This window comes from Catharus ustulatus, chromosome 18, assembly GCF_009819885.2.
Source record: "Catharus ustulatus isolate bCatUst1 chromosome 18, bCatUst1.pri.v2, whole genome shotgun sequence".
Taxonomy (NCBI): domain Eukaryota; kingdom Metazoa; phylum Chordata; class Aves; order Passeriformes; family Turdidae; genus Catharus; species Catharus ustulatus.
This window is the reverse complement of record NC_046238.1, coordinates 1,709,850-1,730,174: the sequence shown is the minus strand read 5'-3', so window position 1 is coordinate 1,730,174 and position 20,325 is coordinate 1,709,850. Positions and strand designations below refer to the sequence as shown.

The following is a 20,325-nucleotide window of genomic DNA, read 5'->3' as shown; positions in this document are numbered from 1 at the left end:
CGCGGCGGCGGTGCAGATGGGAGGGGGCGGCCGGCGAGCCCGGCGGCGGCAGCCCGCCGGCAGGGCTAGGGAACGCGGCGCGGCGCGGCCGGCGAGCCGGGCGGCGGCGGCGGCAGCCCGCCAGCAGGGCTAGGGAACGCGGCACGGCCGGCGAGCCGGGCGGCGGCAGCCCGCCGGCAGGGCTAGGGAACGCGGCGCGGCCGGCGAGCCGGGCGGCGGCAGCCCGCCGGCAGGGCTAGGGAACGCGGCAGCGGGGCGGTGCTGACGGGAGAGGGGGGCCGGCGAGCCGGGCGGCGGCAGCCCGCCGGCAGGGCTAGGGAACGCGGCAGTGGGGCGGTGCTGACGGGAGAGGGGGGCCAGCGAGCCCGGCGGCGGCGGCAGTGGCTGGTCCGCCGGCAGGACGACTACGTAAACAGCGCAGCGGCGAGGCGGCCGGTATGCCTGCCAGCGGCGGCAGTGGCCGGTCCGCCGGCGGGGCGACTACGTAAACAGCGCAGCGGCGAGGCGGCCGGTATGCCTGCCAGCGCCGGCAGTGGCTGGTCCGCCGGCAGGACGACTACGTAAACAGCGCAGCGGCGAGGCGGCCGGTATGCCTGCCAGCGCCGGCAGTGGCTGGTCCGCCGGCAGGACGACTACGTAAACAGCGCAGTGGCGAGGCGGCCGGTATGCCTGCCAGCGCCGGCAGTGGCTTGTCCGCCGGCGGGGCGACTACGTAAACAGCGCAGCGGCGAGGCGGCCGGTATGCCTGCCAGCGCCGGCAGTGGCTGGTCCGCCGGCAGGGCGAGTACGTAAACGTAGCGGCGAGGCGGTGCTGACGGGAGAGGGGGGCCAGTGAGCCCGGCGGCGGCGGCAGCACCACCCGGCCAGCCCCGCCGAGCCGTGGCGCTGAGCTGGGCCACCCGGCCCCGTCGGCAACCATGAGCGGGCCGAGCCTTCCTGGCCCCGCCCCAAGCCAGTAAAGCCCGCTATGCCGCGATCCTGTTACTAATTGGCCAATTTGTGAAAGCTGCGCACGGATTCTCGCGACGAACGAAAGTGCGGCTAATATTCGGGGTGCGGCTTATCTATTGACAAAGACAGCAACATTGTCGAGGCACCGGGGGTGCGGCTTATAATCCGTGCGGCTTGTATTCGTGAAACTACTGTACTTTAACTGGATAAAAGCAATATTTTACCTGTATAAAAGCCCACCAAAGAGTAGGTAAAAAAGTAGTACTTTAACTGGATAAGAGCAATACTTTACCTGGATAAAACCCCACCAAAGAGTGGGTTAAAAAACAGTGCTTTAACTAGATGAAAACAATATTTTACCTGGATAAAATACCATCAAAGAGCAGGTAAAAAAGCAGTGCTTTAACTGGATAAAACCAATATTTTACGTGGTTAAAACACCACCAAAGAGCGGGTGAAAGAGCAGTGCTTTAACTGGATAAAACATCACCAAAACGTGGGTGAAAGAGCAGTGCTTTAACTGGATAAGAGCAATATTTTACCTGGATAAAACCCCACCAAAGAGCAGGTAAAAAAGCAGTGCTTTAACTGGATAAAAACAATATTTTACCTGGATAAAACCCCAACAAAGAGCAGGTAAAAAAGCAGTGCTTTAACTAGATGAAAACAATATTTTACCTGGATAAAACCCAAACAAAGAGCAGGTAAAAAAGCAGTGCTTTAACTGGATAAGTGCAATACTTTACCTGGATAAAACCCCACCAAAGAGTGGGTTAAAAAGCAGTGCTTTAACTGGATAAGTGCAATACTTTACCTGGATAAAACCCCACCAAAGAGCGGGTGAAAAAGCAGTACTTTAACTAGATGAAAACAATATTTTACCTGGATAAAACACCACCAAAGAGTGGGTGAAAAAGCAGTGCTTTAACTGGATAAAAACAATATTTTACCTGGATAAAACACCACCAAAGAGCAGGTAAAAAAGCAGTGCTTTAACTGGATGAAAACAATATTTTACCTGGATAAAACACCACCAAAGAGTGGGTTAAAAAAGCAGTGCTTTAACTGGATAAAAGCAGTATTTTACCTGTATAAAAGCCCACCAAAGAGTAGGTAAAAAAAGCAGTGCTTTAACTGGATAGGAGCAGTCCGTTACCTGGATAAAACCTCACGAAAAAGGGGATAAAAAGAGCACCGCCCACGTGGAGATGCCGGGGATTGAACCCGGGACCTCATACATGCAAAGCATGCGCTCTACCGCTGAGCTACATCCCCGTGCCCGCAGCTCTCCTCCTGCGCGCCGCCCAGCTCCGCGCTGTGCGGGATCCGGTGCGGGAAGGGCGAGCGCATCGAACCGAGCCGAACCGAACCCCGCAAAGCCCGGGTGCGCTGCTGTGTGCAGAGCCCGGCGCGATCCTCAGCCAGCCCTCAGAAATGCAGGAATGCGCTGGGTCGCACAAGCAAAACTGAATGATTTTGCTCTGTCGAAAATCAGAGAAATCCGTGCAGGTAAAAAAAAAAAATAAAAATAGGTAACAAAAATATTGTCAACCTCCCCGTCGGGGAATCGAACCCCGGTCTCCCGCGTGACAGGCGGGGATACTCACCACTATACTAACGAGGACGGTTGGAGAATTGCTCCCCGCAGGCCGGGCCATGCCCGCAGGACCCGCTCCGTCCCCACCGCTCCTCGGGAAGCGATTCCTGACACAAAGTCCCGCACTCGGAGCGCCAGCGCTGGCACCGCCTCAGCCGCCGGACGCGGGGCCAGCAGTCCCGCCCTCTCCGCTCGGCGGCAAAAGGAACCGTCCCGACAATAAAAGAACGACAAAAAAAAAACTTCTATCGGAAAGAAAAAGCCTCTGCCGAAACCCGGGATCGAACCAGGGACCTTTAGATCTTCAGTCTAACGCTCTCCCAACTGAGCTATTTCGGCAGGCAAGAGCCCCCCTCCCTGGCTGTGGATACGACCCCGCCCCGCGCCCCCCTGGGCGCCGCCGCCCGGCCGGTGCTCCTCCCGGTTCTGGGGATTTGCACCTTCCCGAGGGGATTTGTACCTTCCAGAGGGGATTCTGAGCTTCCCGCGGGGATTCGCACCTTCCAGAGGGGATTTAGAGCTTCCCGCGGGAATTCTGAGCTTCCCAAGAGGTTTCGCAGCTTCCGGAGGAGATTTGCACCTTCCAGAGGGGATTCGCACCTTCCCGAGGGGATTCACAGCTCCCCGCGGGGATTTTCACCTTCCCGCGGGCATTTCCGCCCCGAGGATCCCCGGCAGCCCCCGGCAGTACCGGCAGCCGCGGGCTGTTCCGCACGCACCCCGGGGTCGCGGCGCTCCCCTCCCCTGGCACAAAACGCGGCTGTGCCCGCTCGGTCCCGCCCCTCCGGCCGCGGGGGTTCCACGGCAGCACCCGACAAACCCTGTACGGGGCCGCCCACAAAAAATGACACGCGGGGACAAAACTAACTGCGCCTCCCCGTCGGGGAATCGAACCCCGGTCTCCCGCGTGACAGGCGGGGATACTCACCACTATACTAACGAGGATTGGCACGGTCCGTGTCTTGCTGCCCTGCAGTATGAGGTTACGGCCCCGCCCGGGCGGAGCTGCCGCCGTCCCGCTCCGCTCCCGCCGCCGGGACCCAGCGGGGGACACAGGCTGACCGCGAGGTGACCGCTGGGTGACCGCGATGTGACTGCGGAGCCCGCCCCGCGGCTGCTGGTACCGCTGTATTCGGTGTATTCAAACGTTCCATCAGCGCGGGGATGTAGCTCAGTGGTAGAGCGCATGCTTTGCATGTATGAGGCCCCGGGTTCAATCCCCGGCATCTCCACTTTTTGATTCTCTCTTTTTTTTTCCCCATCTTCGAGAAAAGCCGAAATTTCTCCATATGTTGCTTGTTGTTTTATTTCCCTTCCCTCGGCAGTTTACAGACTTGCAAGGAGCCTTGCCAAGAGCCCCCAGCACTCTCCTACCCCATGGTGCTGCAGTGTTTGACTGAAAATAATCCTTCTAACCTAAATCTAAATTTGGGGCTCCAAATCTAAAGTTGAAGTTTCTTCAGCTTTAGATAGGTGAATGCTTACTGCACCTGTTTTTAATGCTTCCTTGTGTCCTCTGAACTGTGTGGGAGCAGGGGGAAGTATTAATGGTGATTAAGTTTCGGGTTTTTTTGAGCACTGCTTTATTAAACAGCAATTTCTGGTGTTGGTAACTCAGTCCCTGCCCTCAGGTCGGGCTGCTCCAGATGTGCTGAACATCCTGGAGGGGTGCAGGGGGTCCCCTGTGGGTGACCAAACAGCTGCTCTGCCCCAGGGACAAATGCCATCAAACACAGAGCTCCTGACACAATGACACCGTGCAGAGCAGCACAGCCTGGTACAGACTAATTCAGGAAAAAGGAGGGAAGCAAACCTCCAACACCCCCATAAAATATGCATAGTTTTGAGGGGATTTTGGGGCTTTTTTCAGGGAATTTTGGGGCTTTTTTTGGGGATTTTTGTGTTTGGGGACACAAACAGCAGCTCCTTAGCACAGCCTGAGCAGTGACTTTAGCAAAACTCAAGAGGAAGCTTCAAGCTCCTTCCCCTCACTAATTAAACCATTCCTGTCTCCAGCCATGAATTTCCTCATCTTTGTGCTTCCCAAGATGTGCCTGCAGAGCTCTGATATTCTGCTCACTGCAGCACCCCACACAAAAACCACTTCTCCCATCCAAGACCAAGAATTTTACATATTTATTACAGTTCATATGACTAATATAGTCCAAAGAGAAACTTCAGGTAAAAAAAAAAATCTGCAAAATACAATGGATAAAATTATCCAAACATTAATATTATGAAATACCAGCCCAACAGCTGGCAGGATGTGTGGGAAACCAGAACAACACCTGGTTTGCTCACAAAAAGGTATTGCTACAGCTGGTTCAGATTTCCAAGGAATCTTTTGGAAACCTCTCAAAACATCTTGGAGAGGAGTCCATCAGCACTGAGAGTCACAGGGCTACTGGTGGCCACTTGAGGGCAAGCTCCTGGTGCATGGCCTCAGGCACCCACTGGCAATAGGCTGAGAGCAGATCTGCAAGGGAAGAGGAGCAGTTACAGATTGTGCTGGAAAAATCATCTGTGGGATCACCCCATGGGCCAGGACAGAAATTTCCGTGCTGCTGCATCTGGGAAGGAATTCTCATTTAATCTGGCACTCAATATTGAGGAAAATCCATTGTACCAGGAAAAAAACCCAATATATCCATGGGCAGTAGCACCACAGTTTAATACACTCTGTGGTTACAACTACAGAAAAAAAAATCTTAGAATACAAATAAATGTTGCTTTGTCATTTTTCACAAGAACCAAACATGGCATTACTGCTTCTGGTACGAAAACAGGAAATACTTGGAGTTTAACAAGTGAAATAGTAATTTTTTAAAAATTTAATTCAATAGTGCTTGAGGAACTCCAGTGATATGATGACAATCAGGCAAGCAGAACACTCACATTTAGGATCTTTCCTCCATGCAGCCAGCAAAGCCTCACGATTATCACAATTTTCTTTAACCAGAGCCTGCAGGAGGGCTTCTGTCCTGGGCTGAAGCCTGAATCAGAGATAGTGCAATAAAATAATGTTCATTAGCACAGTATAGCAGAGCTACAGCATTCAGCTTACCTTTAGGAACTCTGCATCTTTTGAAAAGGCTAAATACAGATGTAGAAACACAACCTCTGCATACAGAAATGTGCCACTGGCTGAAGAAAATTCACTGCAAGTATTTTCTTCCCCCCAGCACAACTTCTTGTGGTTAAAAGTAGCAGCAGGTTGGTCTTGTGTGTCCTCTGCAGCTGCAGGGATCAAGGCAAAGCAAAAAAAGGAGTCCCCAGGGGCCATGCAGGGCTCTGAGCTGACTAAAACAGGAAAACACTGGGTCACTGCAGGGCCCCAGATAACATCTGCACTTTTAACAAAGCCCTCCCAAACCCTTGTGCCTGGGAACTCCAGGGAAAGTCAGGGCAGACCTTCAGCAAGTTCATTTTTAAATGGGAGAACGGAGGGAGAGAAAGGGACAGGAGGGTCCCACGTCATCAGAAAACCCAAAACCCATCAAAAAACCCCCTGGCTGCTGGAAAGATGTTTTTGAAGAGAAATAAAGGCAGAGGAAGCAGCCAAATCCCAAAGCAAAGCACAGAGGGGAGCAATGCTCACTCCTCACAGGGGTGAGCAGCACCTGGGCAGAGCTCAGTGTCCCAGCAGTGTCCCCAGCAGTGTCCCCACCACCACCAACTCTCCTAGGACAATTTGCTTGGTGAGAAAACTCTTTTTTTTTTTGCAGCTACAGCCAAGATCACAATCCCCAACACCCTTCTCAGCAGTGAATTTTTTTTTTCAATTTACAAACTAAGTGTAAAGTGTTTGGTGGAGACCTGCAGTTTGTTTTTAACACTTACTTGGACCATGTTTTCAGCATTATGAGGGGACTGGACAGCAGGCACTGGCTGTAAGATTTCAGCTTTTTAATGACCTGGAAGATTTGTTACAACAATTATATAATGAATAAGGTAAATTAATCGTTAAAGAGAACAATCATCAATGAACTTGTGCTACCACAAATTTCTGTGTCATATTCTCCACCATCATCTTCCTCCCATCCACGTGTCCATAAATCTTGTTGGATAATCATGGGCTATTAGCTTTTCTTACTTTGCAAAAACAAGATTTAGGTTTGAGGGTATCTTTCACCAAAATACTGATTTTTTTCCTGGTTTTTTTTGTGTTTTAAAAATACCTTCCCCACATTTTCTACCACAACAAACTCTTCCATCCACCAGCAAGTGATTAGCAACAGGAAGACATAAAAAAATAAAGCCATAAGGCTCATCTACTCCAAAAATTGGGCTAAAACTCCTTGATACCATCAGGGAAATGATGCAGCTGCAACACACTCACCTTCCCTTCCAGCAGGAACCTGGCAAAGTGTTTGTAGCGATCAATTCCTGCAGGGTAATCAACTTCCACAGCAGGGAGCTGCCAGCCCACACGGTCTGGGAACAAAAACCAGCCCAGGTCACCTCCCTGCTCCCTGAGGAGGGCAAGGAGAGTGGGGAGGCACTGCCAGCCCCACCCAGCTCCACAGTGCCCATCCCAGTGGGAAATGCCAACATTTAAATGTCACAAACCCCATGGAGCTGCTCAAACCACTGCTGGGCAGCCCAAGCAGAGCTGGGGCTGTGAGAGCCTTAAAAGCAGCAGCAGAGCACTGCAGAGGGACACTCACAGAAGACACTGGGTCTGTGGCAGCGAACTCTGCCTGTCCCAGGGCAGTAGGAGGGAGCAGGGCTCTCCAGAGGCTTCCCAAAGTGGCAGTAGGGTGGCAGCAGGGCAGGGATCCACTCTGGTTCCACTGCAGACACACCTGAGGAGGGAAAACAAAAAGGAGTGCAGGTTTGCTGGCAGCTCACTGGCAGCTCCATGGGTATAGGGCATGGTCAGGATCTCATCTCCATTGATTTACTTGTCCCTCATTTATTAAATTTAAAAAAAAAATTGTAAAAAATCTGTTCAGAGACCAGCAGCAGGCAGCTGTGGTTGGCAGGGCTGAGGCAAAGCAGATGTTTCAGAAGCTGAGCTTTGCTCCAGCCAATTCTGCCAGATAAATTTTTAAAAAAAGCCAATTTATCTCCTGATCTAGGAAGGCTTAAGGATCCAAATCCCAGGAGTCACAGCCACTCAGTAAGGAGAGCACTCAGCCAGCACAGAGGGGAAACACTCTGAGCCATTTCTCAGCTCTCACCAAATGCTCTCCAAGGCATCTCTGAGCTCCTCAGCAGGGCTGCAGCACAAGCTGCCCCACAGCACTCACCTTTCATGTACAGCTTGGTAGTCTCAACGATTTCCTGGTACACCACAAACTCTGGGAGCTCTCTGAAGAGCACTGAGCTCGGGTGGATGAACACTGGGTCCTCCAGGAGTGCAGTCTGCAAGGAGGCAAAGATCAAAGCAGAGTAACACCAGTTATTGACAATTCAATTCCTTCACTGCCTCTCATTCCAGCCTCTCTCAGATGCACATTTGTGAGCTCTCCTTAAGTGATGGAGGCTTTTAATAACCCCATTTTCTGCTTCACATTCTCTGGAGACACCAAGCACTTTACAAGATGAACTAATGGTATTTCTCAGCAAATGGCAACACTGCAAACTCAGATTCCACAGAGAGAAGATGCAGGAAGCCAGCCCAGGCATCCTGAGTGCTGCACCCAGCCAGAAACCTGCACAGGAGCAGCTTTGAACTGAGCCAGACCAAGCTGCTCACCTTGTAGGCATTTTTCCACTTGTCATCCAGCAGCTCCTCTGCCTGAACCCTTCGGGCAACGTGATCCCCCAGCCCTGCCAGCACAATCTGCCTCAAGAAGGTGACCTGGGCTTCTGTTGGGGGCTTCATCTTGGGGTCAACGTAGAGCCCGGCGTCCGTGCAGACAGAGTTCACTGCGGGGAAAAGAGGTGGGAGAGGATTCAATGGGAGAAAAACGAGCTCTGTGGATGTGGCATCCCCCAAAAGAGAGCAAAGAGAGCAGCTGCTGCCCAGCCCCACTGACCTGCTGTGGTCAGCTGTCCTCTCAAGCGCCGGACCTCCAGCATGGCTTTGTAGCGCAGCCCGTTCTCCTCGCAGAACTTTGGGGTGCACCCAGCGTATTCACAGGCACCCACTGCTCCTGGGAGGGACCAGACAGGGGCTGATCAGTGCTGCTAATCAATCCCACTGGCAGAGAGCAGCCTGGAAAGCCCTGAGCTCAGCCCTGCAGCAGCAGGGAGCCTCTGGCCGTGCCAGGCTGAGGGCTCAGGGTGACAGCAGGGCAGGATCAAGGGATGGCACAGGGAATCTGTACCTAACATCACCATGAGGTCCCCCAGCTTCTGCATCGGCCCCTGCCCAGCCCACACCTTCTGCATCTGTGAAAACCTCACTCTCTTCCTCTTCAGCTGGGCTGCCTCCTCCTCGCTCACTGCTGGCCTGAAAGAAACCCAGAGGAGCACAGTGAGGAGGGGCAGGGTGTGACAGGCAGGGCTGTGACAGGGACAGTGCCAGGCTCACACTCTCACCTGTCCAGCTCCTCAAACAGCTCCCTGACAGTCATGGCAGACACGATGGTGATGGTGTAGGGCAGGCAGTTGTGCTGCCTGCTCAGGGCCAGCATCTTGGCATAGCGAGGGGCCACAGGGAAAGTGGCCATCACCCTGCCCAGGGCACTGATGGGGCAGCTCAGCTTGGCTGCCAGCTGCTGCTTCAGCCTGGGGAGGGAAAGAGAGCTCATCAGATGAAGTAACTTTGAATTAGAACGAGTTTGTGCTCCTGGTTCTGGCAGCCCATTTAATTTGGTGTGTTTGTCTCAGGTTTTGTTAGGTGCTGGTCCCAGAGGCTGGGGGGGAAGATTCCTCTTGCTGGCACAGCTCCCACCAGCCCTGCATGGGGCTCCCAGCAGTGTTTCCCTGCCCAGGGCCAGTGGAACAGCCAGAGGTGAACCAGAGACTGAGCTGATGCAGCTTCTGTGCCAAAGGAGCCCTGGGTGAGGGCTGAGGAGGAGGCAGGAGGACAGCAGAGCCCACAGGATTACCTTCCTGTCACAGGGGGCTCCTTCAAGGCACCCAGGGCTATCAGCAACTCCTCAGCTGCTGCCAGTGCATCCGTGGAAGGAGGTGTTGGGAATGGGAAGTTGATTACCTAGGGAAACAAGAGAAAAGCCCCTGAGAGACACAGCACCCACTGGAAAACAGCCTGAGCAGCCAGAGGAGCTCTGGAGGGGAGGGAAATGCTCCCCCCTGGCTACATGGACCAAAGAAAAACATTGGGGATGATTGCCAGGAGAGAGAGGAAAGGACACATAATGGCAGGAAATGCTTGGAACAAGAACAGGAGGAAACAGCAGCACCAGAATCACCCTCAGCTGCCACTGACTGCAGGCACCGCCCAGGCCAGGCTGATTTAGGTCTAAATTTAAGTGTTGTGCTTTCTGAAAGTGCTGCAGTATCTCCAGAACACAGACCCTGTTCAGACAGGATTTTTTTTTAACATCTAAGTATATAAGAAAGCATGTACTCCTTGAACAAACATGCCTGTTTAGGCTCAGTGGAATTCAGAGCAGCTTCTGCAACGTGCAGAACCAAACTGGACTCTCAGGATCTTCATTCCTACAAGGCACAGCTTCAAGCAATGACAATAAAATACATTTCTGTTTGTTTATGGTTCCTAAGGGCAATCACTTGGATGGGTGCTGTCCTCCAAAGCCCTTTCCAACTCACCTTTTCTATATTTAATGCCTTCATTTGCAGAATCAAGTCTTCCACAGGTCGCTTTGTTATTTCTGGAGCAGAAAATTTCTCAAAGTCCATGAAAACTGCTGAAGAGTATAATCTAGTGGATCAGAGGTGTTATTTAGAGTCTTAAAAGAAATACTGAATCAAAAGATGCATAGGAAAAAACAGCAAAGGATTAAAAAGGTAGCTGTGGATAGTATTTAAATAATTGTATTATTTACAGGTTGGGGCATTTGCCTTATTCATAACAAGTTAGCTTGGCTTGAAGTTAAATCTATCTGGCTGTAGAGAAATCTCATCTCATCTGGCCATGGTAAAAATCTAACACAGCCATGAAAATGAGAGTTTCCAGCAGGAGAAAGGCCCTTGAGAAGCCAAGCTCAGCCCAGTGCCAGCTCATGTTTGCCTTCACCTCTCCCACTGGGATGCAGAGAGGCAACCCCAGAACATTCCAGCAGCAGTGGGATGGGGGATGATGTCAAACCATCACTGAGAGCCCCTGGGCTGGCTGTCCCTGCCTTGGGCTGGCTGTCTGTCCCCCCTGGGCCTGTCTGTCCCTGCCCCCCTGGTCTGTCTGAGCCCCCCAGGCAGGCTGTCAGTCTGTCTGTCCCCACTCCTTGGGTTCCCCTTAAGCTCTCTCTCTGTCCCCCCAGGCTCTCTGCCTGTCCTCCCCACCTTGGGCTCGCTGTCTGTCTGTCCCACCCTCCAGGCTCTCTCTGTCTGTCTGTCCCTCCCCAGGCTCTCTCTGTCTGTCTGTCCCTCCCCAGGCTCTCTCTTGTCTGTCTGTCCCTCCCCAGGCTCTCTCTTGTCTGTCTGTCCATCCCTCCCCAGGCTCTGTCTGTCTGTCTGTCTGTCCCTCCCCAGGCTCTCTCTCTCTGTCCGTCCATCCCTCCCCAGGCTCTCTCTCTCTGTCCGTCCATCCCTCCCCAGGCTCTCTCTCTCTGTCTGTCCCTCCCCAGGCTCTCTCTGTCTGTCTGTCTGTCCCTCCCCAGGCTCTCTCTGTCTGTCTGTCTGTCCCTCCCCAGGCTCTCTCTGTCTGTCTGTCCCCCCAGTCTGTCTGTCTGTCCCCACACCCCCAGGCTCTCTCTGTCTGTCTGTCCCCCCCAGGCTCTCTCTGTCTGTCTGTCCCTCCCCAGGCTCTCTCTGTCTGTCTGTCCATCCCTCCCCAGGCTCTCTCTGTCTGTCTGTCTGTCCCTCCCCAGGCTCTCTCTGTCTGTCTGTCTGTCCCTCCCCAGGCTCTGTCTGTCTGTCTGTCCCTCCCCAGGCTCTGTCTGTCTGTCTCTCCCTCCCCAGGCTCTCTCTCTGTGTCTGTCTGTCCCTCCCCAGGCTCTCTCTTGTCTGTCTGTCTGTCCCTCCCCAGGCTCTCTCTGTCTGTCTGTCCCCACCCCCCCAGGCTCTCTCTCTCTGTCTGTCTGTCCGTCCCTCCCCAGGCTCTCTCTCTCTGTCTGTCCCTCCCCAGGCTCTCTCTCTCTGTCTGTCTGTCCCTCCAGTCCGTCTGTCCATCCCCCCAGGAGCTCTGACCTGTAGCAGTGGCCGGGCTCGGTGCGCCCCGCCCTGCCTGCCCGCTGGTTGGCCGAGGCCTGGGAGATCCAGGTGACCCTGAAGGACGAGACCCCGGTGATCCTGTCGTAGAAACGCTGCTTCACCTTCCCGCAGTCCACCACGTACTTGATGCCCGGGATGGTCAGCGAGGTTTCTGCCACGTTGGTGGCCACCACACACAGCCTGGTGCCGGGAGGAGGAGCCCTGAACACCTGCAGGGGACAGGGGGGGTGAGAGGCACTGACAGGAGAGAAGGGGACAAGGGGAGAGAAGGGGACAAGGGGAGAGAAGGGGACAAGGGGAGAGAAGGGGACAAGGGGAGAGAAGGGGACAAGGGGAGAGAAGGGGACAAGGGGAGAGAAGGGGACAAGGGGAGAGAAGGGGACAAGGGGAGAGAAGGGGACAAGGGGAGAGAAGGGGACAAGGGGAGAGAAGGGGACAAGGGGAGAGAAGGGGACAAGGGGAGAGAAGGGGACAAGGGGAGAGAAGGGGACAAGGGGAGAGAAGGGGACAAGGGGAGAGAAGGGGACAAGGGGAGAGAAGGGGACAAGGGGAGAGAAGGGGACAAGGGGAGAGAAGGGGACAAGGGGAGAGAAGGGGACAGGCAGTTGTCTTGGATGGGCTGCAAAAGGATGGCAGCACAGTGGCACTGCAAGGGGAGCCCAGGACCTAACTCTGTGTGTCCAGCTCTGAAATTCTTTGTCCATCTCAGTTAAACCTCAGCAATGACCACAGTGCTCCAGGAGGAGCAGGAGGACAGTGCAAGATGGGAATTTCAGCTCACTTGTCATTCAGACAATGATCACACAGCTCTGTAAGATCTGCTCACTGTGACAATCAATCCTTTACCTTCTCCTGTTTCTCTGGTGCCAGCAAGGAATAGAGTGGGAGCACATACAGGGGCAGGGATGAATCTGATTTCTCATCTGTAGGGAAACAAAGCAACACTGTTCAGTCTGATTTCCAGGCTTAGTCCCAACATCACTTCACTAAAACCAGGAAAGTAACAGGTACAAATTGGGACTGGAGCTGGAAAACCTTAACAGCCTTCCCATGACATGGGGCTGCTCAGGACAGGGCAAGCAACTCATGTCACTCATATCACAGGGGACACAAGACAGGGATTCTTTCTTTCCTCTGTGCCAAACCTTCTTCTGAGTCTCCATCTCCTAAATCCAGGTCAAGATCAGAGCCTGCAGCATCATCATCACTGTCAAAGTCTCTGTCTTCATCTCCTTCATCCACTGGCACCACAGAGTAATTGTTCAGATCAATTTTGGGGAGTGTCTGAGAAAGAAAAATAAAAACACCATGTTAAAGGGGGACACAGAGAGCACTTGGCACTGCTTTGAAAGCAAAGCTGAGCACTGACTCCAGAGATCTGAATCAGTGCTGCCTGCAGGGAGGCACCTGCTCCCTCCTGCCCTTGCAGGAATTCTTCCCATCACACATTACCAGAACTTTCCTCCTCTTCCTTGATTTCTTAAATTTCCTGAGTTCTTCCACCGAGTCTTCCTTGTCATCCCCTCCTCCTACAAAAACAGAGGAGCAGCTGTTAGCTGAGCATGAGGAAAAGGTCATGGGAGGAGTCTGGTCCCACTCCCACAGAAATTCCCACAGAAATTCCCACAGAAATTCCCACAGAAATTCCCACAGAAATTCCCACAGAAATTCCCACGGTCACACTAAAGGAAGAGGGGAAACTCAAACCCAAACTCAAACCAGCACAGAATTTAATATCAGCCATGATAATCATCCACAACAAGCCCTTTCCCCACCTTTTTGTGGTTTCAGAATAAAAGTTCACATTTTTAGATGCAAAGCAAGCTCACTTCTTAGCATGATAAAATTGAAGTTTTAAATCTGAAGTTTCTGTAGCATTACCTGCAGTGTTGTTTTTTTGGTATGGGAATGCTTTCCTTAATCTCCTACACAGAGAGTGAACTTCTGCCTGGCCTGTTAAAAACACCAAAATCCCACCTGCAAGAGGAAAAAAAATGGAAAAACTAAAAAAAACCCCAAAAAAACAAACCAAACAAAAAGAACCCCACCAACAATAAAATTCTGACATGTTCAGCATGAGGAATTTGAAGCTCTCCCACCTGCAGGCAGCATCCTGTGGATTTTGCACACTTTCCTGAAGCACTCCCCACTGTAGTCATCCAGAGGGGTTTTCTTGTTAAAATGCACAGTCACAGGGAATTGCCTAGCATCCACCTGCAGAGAAACACCAATAAAGGGTTTGGCTGCTGCCACAACTCCACACAACCATCACAGCATTCATGGGACAACCAGAAAAGCTCAGCCTGTATTTCTGTTCAGCTCTTTGGAACCCTACAGAACACCCAGCCCACAGAAATTGCTGGTGCTGTCTGCTCTGAACACCACAAAACCATGCTGGAAACCAAAGCTTTTCTCCCTTTCACATCATTGAGGCTTTCTAGTTCTCCTTAACCAGAACTTAAACAGTTTCTCAAGATAATCAGATTCTGCCAGGGCAGTTTCCTGATAAAAGTGGAAAGAAAAACACCAAGTCCCCAAAGAAACAATAGCCTAAACAAAATCACTGTTTTTAAACCCATATGTGAAATATTTCAGCAGCAAGTGGAAAGATGAGAGTGCCCCTGTTTTGCAGGTTTTATAAAGGTTTTTCCAGCTCCCAGGGAGGGGAACAGTACCTGGATGACAGGAGGTTTAGCAGAGAACAGCCTGGTGTTGTCAGTGAAATCCTCCACTCGCAGGGTGGCTGACATGATGATCAGCTTCAGGGGCAGCCCCTTCTGCAGGGACACAAATCTGTCACCCTGTGCCCTGCACTGCAACAATCCCCACCTTGAATTGCTGCTATTCCATTATCTACACGTGTCCTGGGCACTCCAAGTCTCAGTTGAACTGGATTTTTTTGAAAAGCCATCTCTTGGTACTGGTATTTACTATTTGGTGTAGGCTCTGTGCCTCTTCAATCATACAGAAAGACAAATGTGATAACTGAGTGTTATTCCTGCCAGATTTTCATGGAATTCTGTTGCACACAGGTAGAGATATTATAAAACAAAGGAGTTATAAAATACAGTTTAGGCCCTGCTACTCTAGCTAAGCTAACAGCCAGCTTGTAGCTTCCCATGTGAAAAATCCTAATAATGAAAGCAGCACAACAAACTCTCTGGTAAGAGAACTGTTTGCACCTGTAAAAACCAAGAAATGGGAATCAGGGAACAAAATACATAAACTATCCAAGAATAGAAAGATGTAATGCACAGGCACAAAAGCCATTTACCAACCAATAAACTGAATTTCAGTGCACTGTTCACCAATTAAGTTTAACATGGTGCCTTCTAATATTTCCTGTAAGTTGTGTGAATGAAGAATTTGCTTTTTGTGTGTGCAGGAGCTGAGTGCTGGGTGTTTATTACCCCAGGATTCCCCTCCTGGCACAGCCCTGCCCCTCTCACCTTGTGCCGGAGCGGCACGATGCGGGACAGGAGCCCAATCAGGATGTCAGTGTACATGCTCCTCTCGTGGGCCTCGTCAATGATGATCACCCTGTACTTGGACAGCAGGAAATCCTGAGGACAGAACATTTCAGCACCATTTCAGAGCCAGGACACGGCTACACAAGCACTGACCCCCAGGACACAGCTACACAAGCACTGACCCCCATGCACAGCTGGATTTCACTCACCCCACACAAAGCAGCCTGGCTCCCAAGTCTCTCCCTGCCCTCATCTTACCCAGCAAGACAATCTAATATTTAGAGATTTGGGCAGGAATATCAAGGGTAGAGATGAAATAAATCTCTGGTGCTGAAAGGGACTCTGATTTGAAAGACTGGCAACAAATCCACACTGGCCTCTCTTCCCAGCTACACAAAATTCCCTTTTTATGACACTGAGGACAGCAGCTCACCTTCTGAATCTCTTTGAGCAGCACACAGCAGCTCACCTTCTGAATCTCTCTGAGCAGCACACAGCAGCTCACCTTCTGAATCTCTTTGAGCAGCAGACATCACCTTACCTTCTGAATCTCTTTGAGCAGCACACAGCACCTTACCTTCTGAATCTCTTTGAGCAGCACACAGCAGCTCACCTTCTGAATCTCTTTGAGCAGCACACAGCAGCTCACCTTCTGAATCTCTCTGAGCAGCACACAGCAGCTCACCTTCTGAATCTCTTTGAGCAGCAGACATCACCTTACCTTCTGAACCTCTTTGAGCAGCACACAGCAGCTTACCTTCTGAATCTCTTTGAGCAGCACACCGTCCGTCATGAACTTGATCTGCGTCTCGTCCGTGACGTTCCCCTCGTAGCGGATCTGATACGAAACCACTCTGTGGGCAAACACCAGGGCAGGACAGCAAAAAGCACAAAGTCACTCCCAGAGCATCTCAGAGCCACCTCCCAGCAAGGTGTGAACCCTTTTGGAGCTCACCTGTGGGACAGGTTCATCTCCTTGGCGACTCTCTGGGACATGGACACGGCAGCCACGCGCCGGGGCTCCGTGATCCCGATGGCACCACCGGGGCTGAGGGGGAGGAAAAGAAAAGGATGGCTTGTTTTAATGAAACAGAGAAGCAGCCCTGAAAAACCACAACAGGATTTCTCACTAATTAAGTGGCATCAGTCACAGCCTCTTATTTACAGCAGGAATAAAAACACAGACAGGAAGCTTTGGGATTCCCCTCTGTTACATCTACATTGATCTCAAGGTGCATGGATTACAGCAAAGTTTTTTTTCCCCAAAATGTTGTCTCTGCAATTCCATTTGCTGCACATAAAATGCAGTTCCCACCTGGCATATCCAGCCTCGTAGAGGAACTGAGGCACCTGGGTGGTTTTGCCGCTTCCCGTCTCTCCACAGATGATCACAATGGGATTCTCATTTATGGCTTCCATCACCACTTGCTCTTCAGCAAGGATTGGGAGCTTTAGTCTTGCTTCCTGAACGGTGTAAAACACATATTTCAGTTGTGTTGTTTCTCACTTCTTTTTGTTTTCCTCAGGATTGAGGAGTGTTGCCTTTCTCAGACCATAAAATCCACAGACAGAAATTCTGCAAGCTCTGACCACAGAGTCACCAGAGCAGCTTCCCAGGAAGCAGAGGGCAAGCCCTGCACTTTAATCTGTGAAACTTCAGAGTCCCTTGAGTTTCTTAACATAGCACTTCAAGGGAAAACTCATTTCACAACTGTCTCATCTGCTAAGATTGATGCAGAGCCTCTTTGTTTCTGCACAATGCCCCACCTGCAACAAATGGGACAAAACCACACAGCACAGGACACAAAACAATGGAGAGCTGACAGGGAGATTTCCCAGCAAAGGACAATCAAGGTCTGTTAATGGTTTGTGTATATAAAATTAAAGATAAATGCTTATATCCCAAAACAAACTGAGATTTCCTGCTGCAGCAGACAGGTTTAAAGCTCAGCCCTGCAGGAGCTGCCAGAACAAGGACCCTGAGAGCCCCCAGCTGCTGGAACTGCCACCCTCTCCATCCCTCTGATAAGCAGTGCTGTTCAGAGCCTCACCTGCATCTCAGGACTCCTGTCCACAGGGACAAACACTGCAGGCTTGCAGGGAGCCCTGCTGGGGGCTGCCTGGGCAGCTGGGGCACTGGGAGCAGCTGGAGGCTGCTCAGCCCCTGCCTTCCCCACTCCTCCCTCTGCCTTTTCAGCATTCCCAGCACTGGCTGAGCACTTCTCAGTGTCCTGTGTCTGCTCCTCCTCCTCCTCAGAGCTGCTGGGCTCCTCCTCAGGCTCTGATTCTGACCCTGAGCTGTGCCTTCTCTTGTTTGCACCGCTGATGCTCCTGATCTTTTCAGGGACATCAGTCCTTGGCTCCTGTGTCACCCTGGAAACAAAACAACCACAGGTGAACTGTGTTTTGGCACCTCAAACCAGACAAAACCTCCCCAAAAAACAGGATCTTCACCCCTGGAGGTTTTCACAACTCTGCCAGTAAAGCTTTGGCTGCCCCAATTTGTATCTAAGCATTTTCTATCCTGGGCTTGATTCACTTCTTCTGAAGGCATCTTTGCAGTTTAATCTATAAATCCATCTCTTGATAAATCTAGCAACCTTGGTCAACATCAGTAGATGTCTTCCAGTACAAGAAAATAAGTAAATGTGCATCCACCAGTTTTGTAGTTTAGCATAATTACTAAAAGCCTACAGATTGTGTCACCCATCTCATCCCACATGAGACCAAATTCTTTTAACTAAAATCCTTTCACACAAGAAAATAACCATCACATTATCAGACAAAAACAGCAAATTATTTAACTCCATCCATTCTGAAGAAACTGTTTGCATCAAGAAGAAAAAAGAACAAACAAGGGAAAGCTCAGGATGTTGCTGCTCAAACACAGTGATAATTGCAAGGGTTCTACCCAAAAAGCTTTTACCTTTTAGCCTGGAACATGCGCTCCCCAGTCCCCAGTTTGGAAGTGGTGTACAGGAGTTTCATTTCTGCCTCAGAAGCCTGGACCTCGTTCAGCTTGCTCAGCAGCTCAGCTCTCTGTTTGGGGAAACAACCAAAATCAGTGCTTGTTTTGACCAGGAAATAATTTCATTTTAAGATTTGCACTTGAGCATTTCAAGGTGTGCTCTGGCCAAGCCTGCTTTGCAGCTGTAAACCCTCCAGGGTCAGTCAGAGCAAAAACAGAAATGGGGACTTGGCCTCACTGCAATGAGCAGCTCAGCTGCTCCCTAAAAACAGCAGAAAAGAAAAGAGATTTGAACTAAAGCACTGGAATGAGGCCTGGAGCAATGGGAGCCTCCCCTCAAATCCCTCCTGGGGCACTGGCAGGTCAGGCAGCCACAGTTCCAAACTCCCTCCAAAACCAGAGCTCCTTGGTGAAAGCCATGGCTCACACACTAACCAGGAATTGTGGCTGGAAAGGTTTCACAGAGACAGAAAAGCTCTTATTTCCACACTGCAAACACACAATAAGCCTCTCAGAAGCACTGAGGGTGCATGGAGGTTTGCAGGCCACAGCTGCTCACAGCCCCTGTGGGACAGAGAGCTTTAAAAATAAAATAACCTCACTGCCAGCTAGTGATGCACTCCACAACACTTGTGTACCTGCTCAGAACAGGAAATTATACCCAGAAATGAAGTGTTCCTACAGCTCCAAACCCACTGGGAGGGCAGGGAATGCCTTCCCCAGGGGAGCAGCTTTGTCACAGAGCCCAGCAAAGGGAGGCTGATGCTGTTTGAACATCACCTGCACCCTGTCAGACACACCTGAGAGTTCAGGTGACAGTGACATCCCTCTCAGCTCCTCAGCACCACCCCCTTCTCCACACCAGCATTTTAAGAGAAGAGAACAAAGCTGCTGCTGCCAGCAACAGCATCATACCTGCTTTTTCTTTTCCTTCTGCTCCAAAACTTTCTGCAGGTTTTTCTTCTGTTTCTTGCTCAGGGGTTTCTTCTGCTGTTGCTCAACACGTGGGATTTTTTTCTGCTTTGCTTTTTTTGCTGGCAGGACCAGGGCATTACTTTCATCAATCCCCTTCAGGGTTGCTCCATCTGAAGGCAAGGTTTGGTTATTCACTCCTGCCAGGTGGATTATTTTCAGCACACTGCTTAGCAGGCTTATCAAGCACCAGGCCAGATTTAGCTGTTTCAAACAAACAAAACCCTCATGCCCAGCCAAAAAAAAAAAAATCCTGCAACATCAGCAAGGGCAAAAGACCTCGAAATTGGGGATTCAATAACCCTGAGCTTTCTATAGCTCTGAGGGCGATTTTCCATGATTTATGTAACAACATTATGCAATTTTTTTGCCTTTTTACTCAATTCCCCAGGGTCAGGACACAGTGTGTCCTGGGGTGACTCCCCAGCTTTCTGCTTCAGTGAATTTTAATACTAAAAAACTGCATTACTAAATTCGGAATAATAAAAATAGAATAGCAAACGCCATTTTTTTAAAGCAACACTTGAGAAAGCGAACGTTTAACATAAATATGTTTAGTAGTTGCTTTAATAAATAATGGAACCACTGAGTGTCGTGATTCGGAAGGGACCCACGAGTCCAACCCCAGAACTGCTAGAATAGAGCTCTCAATGCAAAGCGAGGTCACAGAATTTGGGAATCAATTTGGCTGGACAAGACCTCTGAGATCATCATCATCATCATCATCATCATCATCATCATCCAACCTGTGACCCAACCCCACCACGGCCCCGAGCGCCACATCCAGGGACGGCGAATCCATTTAAAAACAACAACAGCGCTTCCGATAAAAACGCAATAAATACTAGCAAAGACACGGCAGCAGCTCCGCGCTCCCGGCTCTCAGCACGGAGCGGAGCCCGCGGAGGGGCCGCGCCGGTCCCGCCGCACCTCCCAGCTCCAGCGGCAGCTCCAGCGGCGCGGCGGGCGGCGGAGCGGGGCCCGGCGGCAGCCGCGCCTTCCAGTTGTGCCGGCGGCGCGCTCGGCCCATGGCGCGGGGACGGGGACAGGGACGGTGACAGGGACGGGGACACGGCCCGAGCTGACCGGGCCCGGCCCCACGTGCGGCTCCGCTAGCGCCA

The 20,325-nt window shown here is 51.4% G+C and overlaps 1 protein-coding gene and 5 non-coding genes across 6 annotated transcripts; 1 reads left to right on the top strand and 5 right to left on the bottom strand.

Annotated features, from left to right (window-relative positions):
• Positions 1-2,154: 2,154 nt before the first annotated feature.
• Positions 2,155-2,226, bottom strand: TRNAA-UGC. The gene has a single exon. It is a non-coding gene; the product is annotated as a tRNA-Ala (tRNA).
• Positions 2,227-2,503: 277 nt separating this feature from the next.
• On the bottom strand, positions 2,504-2,575 carry TRNAD-GUC. The gene has a single exon. It is a non-coding gene; the product is annotated as a tRNA-Asp (tRNA).
• Positions 2,576-2,814: 239 nt separating this feature from the next.
• On the bottom strand, positions 2,815-2,887 carry TRNAF-GAA. The gene has a single exon. It is a non-coding gene; the product is annotated as a tRNA-Phe (tRNA).
• Positions 2,888-3,421: 534 nt separating this feature from the next.
• TRNAD-GUC lies at positions 3,422-3,493 on the bottom strand. Its single transcript has one exon. It is a non-coding gene; the product is annotated as a tRNA-Asp (tRNA).
• Positions 3,494-3,708: 215 nt separating this feature from the next.
• TRNAA-UGC lies at positions 3,709-3,780 on the top strand. The gene has a single exon. It is a non-coding gene; the product is annotated as a tRNA-Ala (tRNA).
• Positions 3,781-4,660: 880 nt separating this feature from the next.
• Positions 4,661-20,234, bottom strand: DHX37 (DEAH-box helicase 37). The gene is made up of 27 exons (XM_033076108.1): positions 20,135-20,234; positions 19,148-19,317; positions 18,191-18,303; positions 17,316-17,637; positions 16,580-16,728; positions 16,220-16,312; positions 16,022-16,118; positions 15,244-15,357; positions 14,470-14,571; positions 13,894-14,008; positions 13,676-13,771; positions 13,247-13,323; positions 12,940-13,078; positions 12,641-12,717; positions 11,771-12,003; positions 10,235-10,346; positions 9,550-9,656; positions 9,038-9,226; positions 8,824-8,948; positions 8,533-8,649; positions 8,250-8,422; positions 7,801-7,915; positions 7,216-7,353; positions 6,888-6,982; positions 6,389-6,462; positions 5,444-5,541; positions 4,661-5,024 (listed from the first exon to the last, which is right to left on the bottom strand). Exons 1-27 carry the CDS (start codon positions 20,232-20,234, stop codon positions 4,942-4,944), a joined length of 3,423 nt encoding a protein of 1,140 aa, XP_032931999.1. The 3' UTR covers positions 4,661-4,941.
• Positions 20,235-20,325: the final 91 nt, after the last annotated feature.